Source organism: Podarcis gaigeae (assembly GCF_964106915.1).
Source record: "Podarcis gaigeae genome assembly, chromosome: 5".
In the NCBI taxonomy this organism is placed as follows: domain Eukaryota; kingdom Metazoa; phylum Chordata; class Lepidosauria; order Squamata; family Lacertidae; genus Podarcis; species Podarcis gaigeae.
The window spans coordinates 90,939,630-90,956,357 of NC_139681.1; the positions used below are offsets into that span (position 1 = coordinate 90,939,630).

At 40.8% G+C, this 16,728-nt stretch overlaps 1 protein-coding gene across 5 annotated transcripts; it reads left to right on the forward strand.

Annotated features, from left to right (window-relative positions):
- Nucleotides 1–248: 248 nt before the first annotated feature.
- TTC14 (tetratricopeptide repeat domain 14) lies at nt 249–16,573 on the forward strand. Of its 5 annotated transcripts, XM_083739432.1 has the most exons (12): nt 258–516; nt 3,857–3,981; nt 5,069–5,268; nt 6,224–6,308; nt 6,421–6,550; nt 7,481–7,633; nt 9,735–9,806; nt 10,434–10,553; nt 10,668–10,790; nt 11,634–11,751; nt 13,319–13,428; nt 15,281–16,573. In XM_083739432.1, the coding sequence occupies exons 1-12, from the start codon at nt 371–373 to the stop codon at nt 16,182–16,184; spliced, it is 2,286 nt and encodes a 761-aa protein (XP_083595558.1). In that variant the 5' UTR covers nt 258–370; the 3' UTR covers nt 16,185–16,573. The 5 variants fall into 5 exon arrangements, 4 of the variants coding, with proteins under 4 accessions (XP_083595559.1, XP_083595560.1, XP_083595558.1 ...); XM_083739433.1 differs by lacking the exon at nt 15,281–16,573 and having other exon boundaries at nt 249–516; nt 13,319–14,199; XR_014564336.1 differs by lacking the exon at nt 13,319–13,428 and having other exon boundaries at nt 251–516; nt 11,634–12,865; nt 15,281–15,377.
- Nucleotides 16,574–16,728: the final 155 nt, after the last annotated feature.

Here is a 16,728-nt window from a genome sequence, read left to right on the forward strand (position 1 = left end):
AAAGAAAGAAGCTTCACAAGGAAAAGAAAAATTCATTTTATTATATTTAAGGCCAACTCCGTTCTCCCCTCGCGAAGCCACAGAGAAACGCACTTCGCCTTTTACTGAGGCGCGATCACTTCGTGAGGTAAATAGAGCGAAGCAACGGCCTTTCCCGCCCTTTCCTGGCGAAGCTCCGCCTCCCCGCCCCCCTTCCTCGCGACTGGAGTTTAATGCTGACGAGCGGGGTTCCCCTCTGCGCCTGCGCCGAATTCGCCGCTTCAGCGCGGGGAGAAGGGCGTGAGGAAAAGTCTACGGAAAGGTTTCCCTTCCGGGTCGCGTAGATCGTTCTGCGTGAGGGGGAGGAGCAGGCGGGCCGACTGCGCGGGGGATGGAGCGGGACCTGCTCCGCCAGGCGCTCGGCTTTCACGGGCCGGCGCTGCTCCCCTTGCTCCGCACAGAGCAGCACGACAACCCCGACTTCCGAGGCCTCCTGCCGCCTGGCGGGCCTGGCCTGGAGGCGCTGCCGCCAGCCAGGTGAGCGGGCCCTGCCTTGGCTGGGGGGGGGAGAGGGGAAAGGGGCGGGGCTTCTCGTGGAGGGGGCTGGGGCCTCTGGTTGGGCGCGTGTTGCGTCATCTAGTCCAACCTCATTTCAGTGCAGGAATTCTTTTTGCCCCGCGTGCGATTCGAACCCGCGACCCTGAGATGAAGAATCTCGCCGACTGAACTCTTATTAGCTCTTACTATTATACTATATACTTACTATAATAGCTCTTACTATAATTATTATTATTATTATTTATTTATTTATGAAGAGTCTTGCCGACTGAACTCTCCTAGGGTTTGTTTTTATTTTGCAGCCCGCCCCTGAGGCTCTGTATTATCCCATGAAAGAGCACCTCTGAACATGTGCAGGTGCTTTCATAATAATAATAATAATTTATTTATACCCCGCCACTCTGGGCGGCTTCCAACAAAACACTAAAATACAATAACCTATTAAACATTAAATATATACCCCATATATACATAGATATATATAGATACACACACACACACATATATATATACCCTAAATATATCATAGCAGGTTTTGCTGGATAAGGTTTGAAAGCAGGCTGTAGCTGTAGGAAGTTGCCCTATTCTCTGGCAAGCTTGTTAGTGCATCTAGTTCAAAATGGGTGGCTCTCGACTGGCAGCGACCGAAGGGTTTCGGACAAGATTCTTTTCCAGACCTACCTGGGGATTTGAACTCTGTGATCAACGCACCTGCTCCATTGCTCAGCTTCTTTCTAGAAATTTGCCACTGGAGCACCCTCCCACTTTCCACAGCATAAACATGTCCCCCCCCCCCCACATGGCATTTTGTGTTGTATGATGTAAAGCCCCAATCCTCCTCCAGCACAGCAGTTATATGTTAGTACTTCGGTGCCATCCAGTTGTGCCCTCATATCCCAGCTTGATCACTTAAGATCATTGCAGGAATGGCACTGGTTTTATTCTGAGTTGGTGACAGTCATTTGACATTAACATGAAACAAAGCCTCTGGTGTCATTGGCCCAGACCTGTGGAATATTGGTGTCAATAGATTCAGCCGCCTTAAGCATGGTTTTAACTATGGAAAGGTGGCATACAAGTAAAATGTTGCTGGTAGTAATGATGAGAACTTGAGCAGGGACATCTATTTAAACTTTTAAATGACTGCTGAAAAACCTCTATTCTGCCAAGCTTATGCAGGCAATTAAGAACACATCTTTCCATAACACTTAACTGATGGTCTCTGGTTTAAATTTTTATGTGCTTTTATTATATAAAGATCCTATTGTAAGCTGTATTGATATTCTTATGATAAAGTGGCATAGGAATATTTTTATAAACAAATAACACACACGAGCATATATATATACGTGTGTGTGTGTGTGTGTGTGTGTACATATATAGCATTGGCAGTCACCAACCAGCTATGTCAGACTCCAGAACGTACTAGGGAAGCAGCGTCTTTAAATTTGATAGGACTTCTAAATAAACATACTGAGGACTGTACAGATCTCAGTTTAATGGCATCAAGAAAGAAACATATGTTTAATGATATGCTAAAGGCTGAAAGGGTAGCTGATTAAGAGCTAATGTGTTTTGAATGCAGAAGTGGCTCAAGGCAGAATTAGACAATCATGTTCCTAACCATATAATTACAAAGCATCAGCTGGAAGAGCAAAGTTGTGCACTTTACAGCAGACTTACTAGAATGAGATGGTGTGTTTTCTATCTACAATGCTGTTAGAGTAATCAAGTTGCCAAGTTCTCATTTGAAACAGTGTTCCTTTAGGGCAGGGGTAGGGAACCTTTTGAAATTTTGAGGAAATGCAAGCCTGCTACATCTCAAAGAGCAGGAAAAATATATAGGACCACAAAAGAGTGTGGATAGGCCCCTGTCATCACCTGCCTCGTCTGTGGGGAAAGCACTTGCATCAGCCACCTTGCAGTCAGAGAGAGAAACTCCTTGCACCTCTCCTCCATTCACAGCGGGGCAGGGGGGGTCTGACTTTCCAAACCTGCACGTTTTGAAGGGTGCATGCTGCATGTAGGAAAGGCTGAGTCAGTGCAGACAGGAATTGAGCAGTAAAAGCAGAGAGTTTGATTTGTTTTATTACATTTCTATGCTGCTTTTCATCCAAATGAATCCCAAAGCCGCTTATAAGCAGTAAATAATAACAACATGATAGAACATAATAGAACATCACCAATTTGCGTGGGGGTTGCATGCCTTGGCACTGCACGCTTACGTGAAATTGTGTATAATCGGAACACCCATTGCAAACCCTAACCCGACAAACACGCCATTCCTTCCCCACCCCCTTTTGTGACATTTTCAGGTCACTTCTGGGTTTGCTGTGATGTGCTTCGCGGTTGCACACATATCAGACGCACCGCAAAGTCACTGCCTGTATAGCATAAATCATACAGAACAATTAACAATCTTCAGTGAAACAATTACAATCTATAAAACACTGTTACCAAAACAATGACTAAAAAATAAGTTAAACATCACAGTTAAAGCAAAAGTCACATTGTATGCTTAACAAATCAATACAGCATTTATAACCTGTAAAACAATATTGACAACATTAATAAAATAGCAGCCATAAAATAAACTAAGCACTGTTAAGTTCATACAACACTCCCTCCACACACCCACGACTCATAATCTTTTACTCTATTCAGCTCATTAAAATACACATAATGCCGGTGGCAGCAACTCCCTTCTGAGGGTTCCTTGGCCTGGAGTGGGGCAGCACAGGTGAAACCCACCACCCCCTCTGTCCAACACAGGGTCTCTCTCCCCTCAGTTCTTTCTCTGCAATTGGCTCCCTTATGAAGGCTCCTGGGGCTGGAGAGTGGCTTTTTGAGGGAACATTTACTCAAGCCTATGTAAAGAAGGGACGAGGGTGGCGCTGTGGTCTAAAACTCAGAGCCTAGGGCTTGCCGATCGGAAGGTCAGTGGTTCGGATCCCCGCAACGGAGTGAGCTCCTGTTGTTTGGTCCCAGCTCCTGCCCACCTAGCAGTTCAGAAGCACGTCAATGTGCAAGTAGATAAATAGGTACCGCTCCAGCGGGAAGGTAAATGGCATTAGTTTGCTCTGGCTTAGTCATGCTGGCCACATGACCCGGAAGCTGTCTGTGGACAAACACCGGCTCCCTCGGCCTATAGAGCGAGATGAGTGCCGCAACCCCAGAGTCTTCCGCGACTGGACCTGTGAGAGGTACCTTTACCTTTATTGATGTAAAAAGACCTTTCTGTGGGTATCATGGGAGGTGTCACCCCAGGTTGGTGGGCCCTGATTTAGGAGGTGCTAATCTCTTTTCTTTGCTGTTTCAGGAAAGAGAGAGGACTTGAAAATATTGAGATACAGCATTTCATTGCAAAAAAAGCTGATCTACTTTTTTCTCATGCTTGGAAAACAAATGTGCCAACAACAACAGAAGCAAATGAAGAGAATGAAGGTAAGATTTCTACTAAGACAAGGCAAAAGTTGTAAGTCATATTGTGATTAGTGGTATGTGCTGATAAGTGCATCTCCTTAATGTTTTTTTCTTCTCTCACCCCATGGTCTAGAAAAGTTGAGGAAAACCTTCATATGAAATATTTTGCTCTTTTAAGTATTAGAAGTGAAATATTTATTAAAGCAGTTTTTGAAAACAGTAGTTATAATCCGTTCACATTACTTCTTGATTTAGAGTTCAAGCATTGTTAGTATTCCAGTCAACAGTAATATGCTAAGCAACATTTTTCAGATGTAGTTGGAATATTATTTGCAAATGTGGTTGAATACAGAATAGCTTCATAGTGCCAAAGCCTTTGCACAACACATCATTTGATGTCTGTTTCTTCTCACTTGCCTAGGATTCCTATATCAAGTAAAACAAATCAATAAATGTTTAAATATATGCATATATCATCAAAGAAACATACTAACAGGTGGACTTGGTTTTCAATGTGTGTAGATCTACTTTCTGAAGTTTGTGAAGCTTGAAAGTGGATGTTTTGAATTAAAAACTACAGAACCTTTTCAGACACCAATTTTCATTGGGGAAATAGTTGTATTAGTATTTTCTCTGTTATTCTGTGCTCTGTCCCACTATATAATAAATGTGATTTTAATATATGCACCAGAGCTGGGATCTCTTCTCTTTGGGGTCAAGTACCAGCTCTGGTGCAAGTAGACAAGTTCTTTAAATACTAATTTGGGCCAGGCGAGGAGTGTGCTAAGTGGCTTGTGTGCCAAAATTGTGAATAGCTGTAAGAAGCTATCGCTGCAATCCTAACCCCAATTGCCTGGGAGTGAGCCCCTCTGAATTCATTAGAACTTCCTTCTAAGTAGGCATTTTTAGGATTGTTCTGTAAGAGTGAAATCTTAAACCCACTTACCTGTGAGTTTTAGTCCCATTGAAGTAGGCATATGAAAGGTTACACTGTAAGGTGGCTGTTTTTTATTTTAAATGTTTTTATGTGATACAGTGGATAATATATTTTTAAAAACTGTTTATATAATATTTTATTTCAACATGACTCTTTTTATCCCAATTGAAGATTATTATGCTACTATGCCACCTTTGGAGCAGTTCATGGATGTTCCCAATGCAGAGAGGAGAGAGCTGTTTTTCCGTGATATTGAGCGTGGGGACATAGTGATCGGAAGGATTAGTTCCATTCGTGAATTTGGTTTTTTCATGGTGCTGTTCTGCCTTCGAAGTGGCGTCACTCGAGAGATAGCAGATCTAGAGATCGCTGTAAGTCTGATGATAACTATTCACATGTGAATTCTTGCGCTGGAGACACTTTCTGATAGATCATTTCATTTTGTGTTAGCTTTTTGTACAACAAATTGGGAGCTGCTTGCTCAGGAAAAGTAAATGTGTGCTGTGGGACAGTCAATAGTTTAAAGCTTTTACTGTAGTGCGGCCTTGAAAAGTGGTGAGCTAGAGGATGTTTCGCTACCTCAGCAAAACATTTCTCATTCTTTTTCTGTTTAAAGGTTATTTTGAGGACATAAAAGCCTTCAAGTGAACTCTGTTGCAGTTTTGATAGCATTTGTGTGGCTCTTTAAAATGGGAGACATCTCAAAATGACATTCTTGCAAGCATTTATGCATTTTGCTTTGCAAAAGCTGATTAGAATTTGTTTTCAAATGAATTCTGCTTCCTTTTTCTGTGCTCAAGGGTGTTATGCAAAAGTGTAAGTTGTATGTATCTTACTGGAAAATGTGCAAGAAGCATTTATGCTTGGAGAAGCACCTCTTCGTCTGGAGGAGAGGCCAAAGATTTTCATGAGGCCCTGTAAACATAAAAAGAAGGATCTGCAAGTGACTTCATGTTCACTGCCTTACCATAAGGCTCTCTGTCAGATCACGTTCTCATCTTACTGGGAGCTTCTCAGCTTTACAGCAATTCCTAACCTATGTGGGACACTGGGAGAATTACGGGGCTGGACCAGCAACAGCCGTGCTGGTGACCACTGCAAAAATAGGAAGAAAACACAAATCCACCTCTCTTACCATGTTTTCCCTTGCACATATTGTTCCCTCCTCTTGTGATTTGGAGCTAAAATGAACCCCTCCCTGCAATGAATATAGCTGGCCTGAGAATTCACTTATATAAGTTATATGTGTTCCCCTTGCCCCAGCAAGAACATTTACTGGTCTGGTAAAGGATGCTAAAGCTTTTGGTCATTTGGTTTCTATTTCAGGCTCTTTGTCCATTGAGGGATGTGCCTTCCCAGAGCAGCCATGGTGACCCTTTATCATACTATCAAACAGGTGACCTTATCCAAGGCAAGTTAATTTGACTTAGCCTCACAACTAGATTCCCCCTTCATATTTATTTTCAGGATATGTTGACAGGATATTCTGCTGCTTAAATCAAGCCTTTTTTGTGTTTTAATAGCTGCAATCAAGGATATTGATCGCTACCATGAAAAGCTCACAGTCTCACTGCACAGCTCTGCTCTATCACCCAGTCTAGCAAGTACCAAATTAGGAGTAATCAGCTCAGAAGATCTGCCTCTGCACTACAGGTACGAAACAGTAATATACTGCATCTGCTTTCTTTAGTGGCTCAATAAACTCTTTGGCACATACTGGGCTTTCTTTAATAGAATAAAATATTTAGCCACATTTGAACATAATGCTCAACCATAGTTTCACACTACATAAGTCATCCTAGTCTTCTGGGCTTGAACACTTTGTCCCTTTCCCTCTGCTCCTCCTGTGAGTTTAGAGGGAGGATTTCTGAAGCTTTCATTTCCTTTTAGTTAATGACACTTTGCCCTTTTGTCTAATCTAGATACTATAGTCATCACTATCATTAATTTAAACAAGCCAACTTCATAACCAGTGGCTTGAAGCTTGTGTAACTGGCCATTATTACCAGTCAGACAACAGGAACCCATGGTTATCTAAAAGCAAAGGTTTCTAAGGTTTTCCTTGACCTTGCAATAGGATTTGGGGATGGGGTACACACAAGTTCAGAAGCAGCTGGCAAAATATTTAATGTGGCACATTCTCATGCTTCATGCAGTGACTTCTTAGATACATCAGAGTGTTTCTAGCCCATTAATGAGTTTTATGTTCACATCATTGTGAAGAGGAGAAACATTTTGCATTCAGTCTCTAAATGCTAGATTGAGGCAGGCTGCCCTATCCAGTCAATGGAGACAGAGAAGTTGTGTTTGTTCCTCTCAGAAAACAAATGCAGGCATAGAGCGGGAAGTGCTACAAACATTTTATGACTAGCAACTCCTCACAAAGTAACTATTTTGTGGTTGTGCCAGTAGCCCTTGAGGAAGTGAGTGAGTTGGGCATATCCCATTGGCAACCTTTCCTTGTATCTTTAGGCTTGTCCCTCATCAGTTCTGTATTAGAAATAGAATGGGAAAGATGTCCCTGTCAAGGTTGAACCAAAGACAGAATGCTCATAATTGCTACCTCTCTTTTTCTTTCCCCAGGAAAAGTGTTGAAATAGCCAGCAGTTTGGAAACATATGATAAAGTTTTGCATCATTCCTTGGGCTTTGCCAATCCAGCTGTAGTTGAGTTTCTGGTAGGAAAACTAGGATTGAATGAATCCAGCCCACCATCCTTAATGAGAGGACTACAAAGGTATATAAGGCACCTCTTCACAGAAAGTGTTACAGTTCTTTTAAACCTTGGGCAGCTTCCAGGTTTACTTTATTTTGAGATTGCTCACTAAAGTGAAACTTCCATTACTTTAAAAAAAAACAACAAATAAAGAGTGCAGGAAAAGCTCTTTTTCCATTTGCAACTAAATTATTATTAAACTTCTTAAACAAACAAAGCAAATATTTTATATTGGGCAACAGGTTAATGTTCTGATCCATAACCAGATTTAAACTAATTCAGCCACCTAGTGTGGGATAGTGACTAAAGTGTTAGACTAGACAGGGGTCAGCAAACCTTTTCAGCAGGGGGGAGGTTCACTGTCCCTCAGACCTTGTGGGGGGCTGGACTATATTTGGGGGGTGAATGAATTCCTGTGCCCCACAAATAACCCAGAGATGCATTTTAAATAAAAGGACACATTCTACTCATGTAAAAATATGCTGATTCCCGGACCATCTGCAGTCTGGATTTAGAAGGTGATTGGGCCGGATTCGGTCCCTGGGCCTTAGTTTGCCTATCCATGGTCTAGGACTTGGGAGACCAGGGTTTAAATTCCCCCTCAGCCATAAAGCCTAACCTACCTCATAGGGTTATTGCAGGAATTAAATGAAGAGGTGGAAAACCATGTACATCACCTCCCCCCACCACACATTATCATCATCATTATTATTATACCCCACCCATCTGGCTAGTTTTCCCAGCCACTCTGGGCAGCTTACAGCATAAAATTAAAATAATTTTTTTATTTTCCAAAATAACAAAACTAATAAGAATTGGGTACAAGTCTAGTTACGTAATACTATATCCACTTAAAATTACGTTAATTGTATAGTATCATCTCAAACATATTCTTAATACATTAATGGTTAATATAGCCTCTCCATGGACAAATCTAGGTAGTTGGTGGGATGTCTTCTGCCCTTACATACAAAAAGAAAGGAGACAAAGGTTTCAATAAAGGTATCTCTTGGCAGTACATTTTGCTACCTTTCTGTGCCTGAGTAGTTGCTCTGAGACGGCCATCTCCCATATGTTGCTGAACCTTAGATTTCCAAAAGCGTACTATCACCAAGTGTGCGGCTGTCAATAAAAAGAACCCTAAATCTTTGTATCAGATAGTGAGGTCAGAATCCATTTTAGTGAAAGCCGAGCTAAAGCCAGATTTGGAAATAAAATTAGAAATAATATCAGAAACTGTGGTTCAGAACATGTGAGCAATTTTGCATTCCCACAGAACATGGAAATAGGATCCAAAACTACTACAGCCCCTCCAGCAGAGAGAGAATAAGGATTTATTGATTTTTGCTAAGTGAATCTTAGTCAAATGCCACCTGAGGACGACCTTCAGAGAAACTTATTGAAGGCAAGATAAAGAGGTTTTTAGGGGCAAGGTCCTCCTTTGCCTATTTTGGCCTCACATACTAAATGTTAACATTTTTGCATTTCCCATATAATATTCCACAAGCATACACTAACTCAATGAAGCAGTGAGACTTGGTACATATCAATTAAAATACCATCAGTCCTTTTGCTTTTCATTCTAAATGTTTTGCGGACAAACAAGACTGCAGCAGCTGGAGCCAGTTAGAGTGCCGGTTTTTTTAGATTTTCCTTTAGCCCTCCTTTAGTGATCAGTTTACTTTTGAGCAGTAGGTCCCATATCCTGTAAAGACCTCTGTTTCACCTACCACGCTTTATATTTCTGATACTTAACCTTTCTGCCTAAAGGCAGGGTGATCTAAAGAAGGAATTAATGGGGACAGCTCAGGGGCCAAAACTTAGCTTTGAGTCTTCCATGTAAAGATTACTGATTTTAAGAAGGGTGTTGTCGATTCAGGTTGCAAGAAAGGAAGAACTTTCTGACAGTCAGAGCTGTTGGACAGTGAGCCAGATTCCCACAAGAGGTAGTGGACTCTCCTTCCTTGGAGGTTTTGTAGCAAAAGTTGGATGGCCCCTGTCATGTATGATCTAGTTGGGATTCCTGCATTGCAGAGGGTTGGACTAGATGACCCTGGGAGGTACCTTCCAGCTCTTATGTGTCTATGATTTAAATGTTCCTTGATTTATTTTTCTCCCCTAGCAAAAATTTCAACGAAGAAGATTTTGCCATTGCTTTGAGGAAAAAACAATCAGCCTCCTGGGCCTTAAAATGGTATGCATGTCTTCATATTGATAGGCAAATGTTTTATGTAAGATTGGAAAGAACTATCATTTTCCTCCCAGGATCGTGATATTTGCTTGAAATGGACATTAGCTATTTGTCAAGTTCCTCTGGTTTATGATTGGGAACCATGCTGAGGTGCTTGTAAAGTGAGAACGTAGATATTTAAGGAAATACTTAAAAAAAAAATAAGTGTGATGATACTTAACTAGTTTTCCCATTTAGCCATATTTCTGGATCATGTACTTCTGGCTCACAAGACTGGAGTGAGCTTTCCTATCATTGCATTTGCTGTTTGTCTACATGTGGATAAAAGTGCTAAATGTTACTTTGTTCCCCATGGAGGATCAATGAGAGATAAGGTTAGTCCCCAAAGAATTCTGTCCTTCATGTAACTTGAGGAAACTCCACTGCATTTTAAAACTGATTTTTAAGGAATTTGGAGAAAATCTGCAATGATAATGAGAAAAAGTGCATTAGGCAGATTTAGGAGCTAAAGAAAATTAGGAATGTCACTAACCTTCACAGCTTATCAAGTTTGAACTACTGCAGCAAATTACCCAATTATTGATTTGCATATAGAAACCATAATATTCATAATGCTGCTTTTTTTTTTAGTGTCAAGATTGGTGTGGATTATTTCAAAGAAGGCCGCCATGTGGATGCTATGAATGAATACAACAAGGCGCTGGAAATAGATGTGCAAAATGTTGAAGCCTTAGTAGCCCGTGGAGCTCTGTAAGTGTCTGTTTGATTTGTAGCTGGAATGCAGAATTTTAAATAATTTAATGAGCAAATTTAAAACATTTGTACTTAACAAGGTTTCCCCCGGTTTCCCCCCTCCCCTTCTAGGTATGCAACAAAAGGAAGCTTAAATAAAGCAATTGATGATTTTCAGGTTGCTCTAGAAAACTGTCCAACACACAGAAATGCCAGGAAATACCTTTGCCAAACGCTTGTTGAACGGGGAGGACAGTAAGTGTTGCCTTGTGACTGGGCCAAACATATAAGCGTCTTTCATTTACCCCTACAGTACTGTACTTACAGGATCCTTAGCCAAAGCTGTCATGCTCAGGGAAGTCAGTGCTTTTTCCGACTCTCACACACATTATTATCTCAAAGACAAAGGAGAGGTGGGAAAAGTTATCGGTGTCAACAAAACTTGCTGTTTTAGAGGGCTGGGATTGAGGCATAGGCTCCTTTTGCTAATGTCACTATGTGGTTTGACAGGAAAACCTAGCTCCAATCATACCCATCCCACCATACCTTGGCATCTACTTTTTTGTTGCTGTCCTTCCTACTATATTGTAATACTATATACTATATTCCTACTAATATACTATATTCCTACTACTTTCTTGTTGTTAGCCCGGCTGAGCCCGGCTTCGGCTGGGGAGGGCGGGATATAAATAAAAATTATTATTGTTGTTGTTGTATGGGCATCTGCTGCATCTTGCATCCTAACCTTTGTTTTAAATGCAAGTTCTTTTTATCATGCAAAATGCTGAATTCAATTAGCAGAACTGTCATTTCACTGCCATCTCTTCCTAAGGATTTCTGAACTAAACCATACCTAGGAGATGCTTGATTATTTAGTGCAGTAACATGACGCACAATCACCTCTGCTATGAAATTTGTTATGCCTCGCTGTGCTCAGGTTCAACCCAATGGCATTTGCATGGCGTGTTCCTAGATTGTTATAATGCTGATGGATTGATCACAAAGCGTTTCTTAAGCATAAAGTGATCTCACTCTAAAAATGTAGCTGACGCTAATTGTGGTAGAATACTTCACATGTTGTATAAAATCATCTGCCAGGTTAGAAGAGGAAGATAAGCTGTTGAATGCTGAGAGTTACTACAAGAAGGCTTTAAACATAGATGAGACCTTTCAAGAAGCTGAGGATGCCTTGGTGAAACTTCGTAAGCAGATGCAGGTGATTCTTTACTTTCTCTTAGTTGACTGAGGTAAATGCATCAAGAGGCATGCATTATTTTTTGTTCTTGCAAGCTTCCATGGGTCATTTACTGGGAGCGTGGTTGCAGCTATCAAACTGGATGTGTGTGGAGTTTCTAAACTGCTGATAAGTCAGGGATGGGGGGTGATTTGAGAGAAGAGGTAGAATATAGCACTGAAGCTAGATTCAAGATGCCTCAATCAGATTAGCTCTGCCAACAGGACCTGCCTGTATTTAGTAGTTAAGTGAACTTTCAGAGCAGTTATTCAGAAATAAGTGTTGTCGGAATTAAGCTTGTTTCTGAAGCACGTGTATGCTTGGGATCAGATTGCAAGGTTGGCACAGGGAGGCTTACAAGAACTTTATTCCAGCGGAACCAAAATAAATCCTGCAAAAGAAAAGATTGCCTTTTCTTTTGGCACGGGTGCCAATAATTTGGGATACTGATCCAGCAACTAGATTCAGCTATCTTGATGTGCCATGAGCTTGCTGATTACCTACAACTGAATATAATTTTCAGAGATCCTTAACCTACAGGATTAGTTAGCATGCCCTCAAAGTTTGGTAATAAAAGTTTTCCAGATGAGATTTATTTATAGCGTGCATGTTTGAAACACATTGAGGGTCACTTTGTACGTGCCAGTATTGGGCTTTTCCCCTCTACATGCTGCCTCTCCTCCGTCACGCAGAGAAGAATACATGCAAAGCGGGATGCCATGTCTATTTTTACTGAGACATTTCCACATAACATGCCAGCAAAAACCAGCCTGTAAATGGAAGCTTGGTAAAAATAGACTCTGTGTCCCCCTTCGTATATGCACCTCTCTCCCTTTGGTGGGGAGCATCAGACAGTGAGGGGGGAAATCTAAACAAGCACATGCAAAGTTGACCTGAGTTACTGCTGAGACTTACTGCTGAGTTGCCCTCCTGTAATACTGATGATATGTTTTTCTTCAATGCATTTTCCTCTGAACTGGAACTGGAACTGGTGCTGCTGTGTCTGACCTCTGGTGCTGCTCATCAACAACCCATTGGAATATGATTACGTGTGTAAACCATGCATCAAACTGGGCTGTGATACGGTTGCCGTATGGTTTGTATTCATACATGGCCTCTTCCAATTATGTTTTAATTTGGATCACGTTTTACACAAAAATCCAAATATTATTTCCTTGATGCCTCTGTATTTGGTTAATTCTGTATGGCCGACCACTTTGCTATTTTTTCCATTTATGCCTTCTGAATTACTAATGTCATTGTATTGGGCAATGGATGCTAATTCCTATCTTGGTCCTTTTATTATTATTCTCTTTTAATGTATGGGTTTTAAACTGCAAATATGGTCCTTAATGCCTTACCTATTCATCTCAATGCTTAACATCCCATTTGAACACAATTATTTTGCCTTGAATACCTTTCTTTTTGGATCTGGTACCTTGGGGTTGGTGTAAACTTTGTGAATATTGGGTGGAATTTGGGGGGGGGGAAACCTTGGGTCAACACTGGCTTGTTAATGGAATATTTTCAATGTTGGGATTCAAAAAAGAAATCTCTGGAAATGAGAGAGAAACAAGCTGCAAAAGAAGAAAGACAAAAAGAGAAGAAAATAGAAACAAGTGCAGAAAAACTGCGTAAGCTCTTAAAAGAAGAAAAAAGGTAACCTCCATTATATTCAACCTTCTATAGAGTCTTGTTGGTACTGTAAGTATAGTAAGGCATTCGTGGTTATTGGTGAGCTGATTTTGTGGTGTGTGTGTCTTCCTTCTAGTGAAAAAAGCTAATGAGAACCTTCACAAGAGTTAATTCTTTTTTTAAAGTCTCAGGGAATAAATGAGGAAGATTAAAGCATAAAGTTCGTTTGTAATGACAGCTGAACTCTGAGGCATGGTTTTGAATGCCCTAAGCATTATTTAATTCACATTTCATAAGAGAACAGAATGGGTTGCTCTTAACCAGGTATTTAGCCATCTAGTCAGTCTGCATTGTAGGGTTACAGCAATCAGTACACTATGAACAAGCCTGGACTTACAGTGGCTTGTATGGAATGAAACTAACCATGAAATCTGGGGTCATTGGTTTCCTTCTAGTGGTACTGGGGAGCAGCGAAGTGAGTGCAAGCCATTCATGCATGGTAACCCATTATGGCTTACTGTGACATGAACATGGACATTAAGGAATCTTAACCACAGAGGGTGGGGGAAATGTGACCTCTTGTTATATACAAAATATCTGGTTATAAGCAAGTCTTGTACTCTTTTGCATTGATGATACAGGATAATATATATAAGACAATGGAAAAAAAATTCCTTTGGCCCTACTCCTCTTTTTGTACCATTCACCATATGCAACCTGTTGTTTCTTGGAGCATACAGTCCTTGGGAACCTGGCAGAAATTAAACAGAAGCAACCTGTGCAGTCATTACACTCATGTGAAGAAGCAAAACATACTTATCCCAATTTCAAATCTTTAGGCACCAGTATTGAATCACTCAATTTAGTCTTTCATAGGTAAAGCTGAATAACTGCCAAAATTGTTTCTACAGTACCATAAACATAGGTCAATACTCTTGTAAGGTTACAGTCTATAGTGTGACCCAGGTGAAGAAGGCAGAAAAGAGAAGGGGAAGAGAGAAAAATAGTACAGTGGTACCTCGCAAGACGAAATTAATTCGTTCTGCAAGTTTTTTCGTCTTGCGAATTTTTCGTCTTGCGAAGCACGGATTCCCATGGGAATGCAATGAAAATCAAACTTGCAAGACGTTTTCGTCTTGCGAAGCAAGCCCATAGGGAAATTCGTCTTGCAAAGCAACTCAAAAAACGAAAAACTCTTTCGTCTTGCGAGTTTTTCGTCTTACGAGGCATTCGTCTTGCGAGGTACCACTGTATGAGATGAATGTGAGGAAATAGAGTTTCACATATCAGAGCTTAAAGATTATGGGGTTGAGGCAAATCTTTATTGGAAAAATATTAGTTTTGAGGATGGGGGAACATAAGGCAAGGCAAGAAAGGAAGTGTATATGGCATTTCAGTTAGGAATCTAATGAGTGTTGGTAAGCAAAATCAGACACACTATCAACTGAACTTAATCCACTGTTTATTATTTTTTTAAGGGAGGGTAAAGCAATTCCTACAGCAGCTGCATGGTCTTCAAATACTGTTTTACATTTTAGTGCAGGCATCCCCAACCTTCAGCCCTCCAGATGTTTTGGACTACAATTCCCACCATCCCTGACCACTGGTCCTGTTAGCTAGGGATCATGAGAGTTGTAGGCCAAAACATCTGGAGGGCCACAGGTTGGTGATGCCTGTTTTAGTGTTGCTACGTGGTGGGTAATTTTGGTCATCTTGATGAGATAAGGAGTAATAGTCAAACTTCTGAACTTGACTACCAGGAAATTTTTAAACCATAAAATGTATATAGTTCAGCAGCTAAGTAGGAAATATTTGCCAAAAAATACTGCATTTTTAATGCTAACGGCATTACCTCATGGTTAATTAAAAATTTTAGGTTGAAGAAGAAAAAGAAAAGGTCAACTTCCTCTTCCTCCTGCAGTTCTTCATCAGATGAATCTCCTTCCTCCTCTTCCTCTTCTGATAACAAAAAGCGTAAGAAAAGGAGTCGGAACAGGTCCGAGTCCTCACACAGCTCTAAAAAGCACACGTCCAGGAGTTTCTTACATCAAAGTAGGAAAGAGGACTGCTACTCTCCTCCAGCCAATACCTCTGCTTCCTTCCTTAATCAAAAGCATGAAATGGAGAAACTGCTGGAGAGACAGGACAGGTTAATCTATCAAAAGACTGAGGTAAGAGAGAGAGATCATTCTCTATCAAGGACTTCTGCCGCTGAAGATATTTATGGAGGTAGGTCTGAAGATTCCAGAGAGTCCTACAGCAGTTCCAAGACTCAGGCAAATAGTAACACAACTGAAAAACAGGGTAAGTTAGATAGAGTTTCTTCTGATAGGAGGGATAGTACAGGTTCGTATCGTAGAAAGTCTGATGACAGGAACAAGATGAGATATTCAGGAAAATTAGAAAAAGAATCAAAGAAGGAGCATTATCAGAAGCACAGCCCAAGCCAAACAAAATACTCCACATCTCCAACAGGGTCCGATTACTCAACAAAATCAGTTGAACACTACAACCGATATACTAGCCAATGGATAAATGAGCCTAGTAGGTACAGTGCTGACAACAGACCTGAGTTGGCGTGGATTAAAGGTGAGAGAGAACCCAAGAGCAGGGAAAGGGAAACCACAAAAGCCAAGGAGCGAGATGAAGAAGCAACACTCAATGGTAAAGGACAGTCAGGAACTGGTGCTAAGAAACAACTGCCTCAGAATTTGGTCAACATATTTAATCAGATTGCTGAATTTGAGCGAGAAAAGGGAAGTAAACAGAAAAACCAGTGATTTTTTTTAAAGTGCAAGTATAGGTCAGCTTCTAATCACTTGATGAGTCTGTACTCTTAATGGGGGAAAAATGGGGTGTGTGTATTTCTGTTCCCTCTACTTGATATTGATTTAGGGAATGGTGAATATGCAAGAGTTTCTTCATATCTTTTTTTTTTTTAAAAAAAGATCTTTTGCTGTTTTGGATATTAATATGTGATAGCGTGATTGGCTGAGAAACTTTACTATTAAGACTGCCACCTGTGCTTAAATGGCATCTAAATTGCACTTTACAGAAGGAATATTTCCAAGGCATCGATGACTGTTAACTTTGTATTGTTAATAAAAACATAAATGTGCCATTAGAGTGTAAATAGCCTGTCTTGCCATTAAATTTTTTATAAAACTTCCTTGGTTTTCTTTAATGTCTGTGGATCATCCAGTGGCTTTTTCACTTGAATCATTTTTGGAGTTGGACCAAGAGGGGGCCTCTTAGGCAAGAAGACTTGGGGAAGTTTTCCTAACACTCTCAGAATCTTTAAGTGAAAGATGCTACTTAAGCCAA

Bases quoted from the DNA above. Each gene is read 5' to 3' on its own strand.
- TTC14 (XM_083739432.1), top strand. From the start codon at position 371: ATGGAGCGGGACCTGCTCCGCCAGGCGCTCGGCTTTCACGGGCCGGCG. The intron at 3,982-5,068 runs GTAAGATTTCTA...TCCCAATTGAAG, and splicing joins AGCAAATGAAGAGAATGAAG to ATTATTATGCTACTATGCCA. The intron at 11,752-13,318 runs GTGATTCTTTAC...GATTCAAAAAAG, and splicing joins AACTTCGTAAGCAGATGCAG to AAATCTCTGGAAATGAGAGA.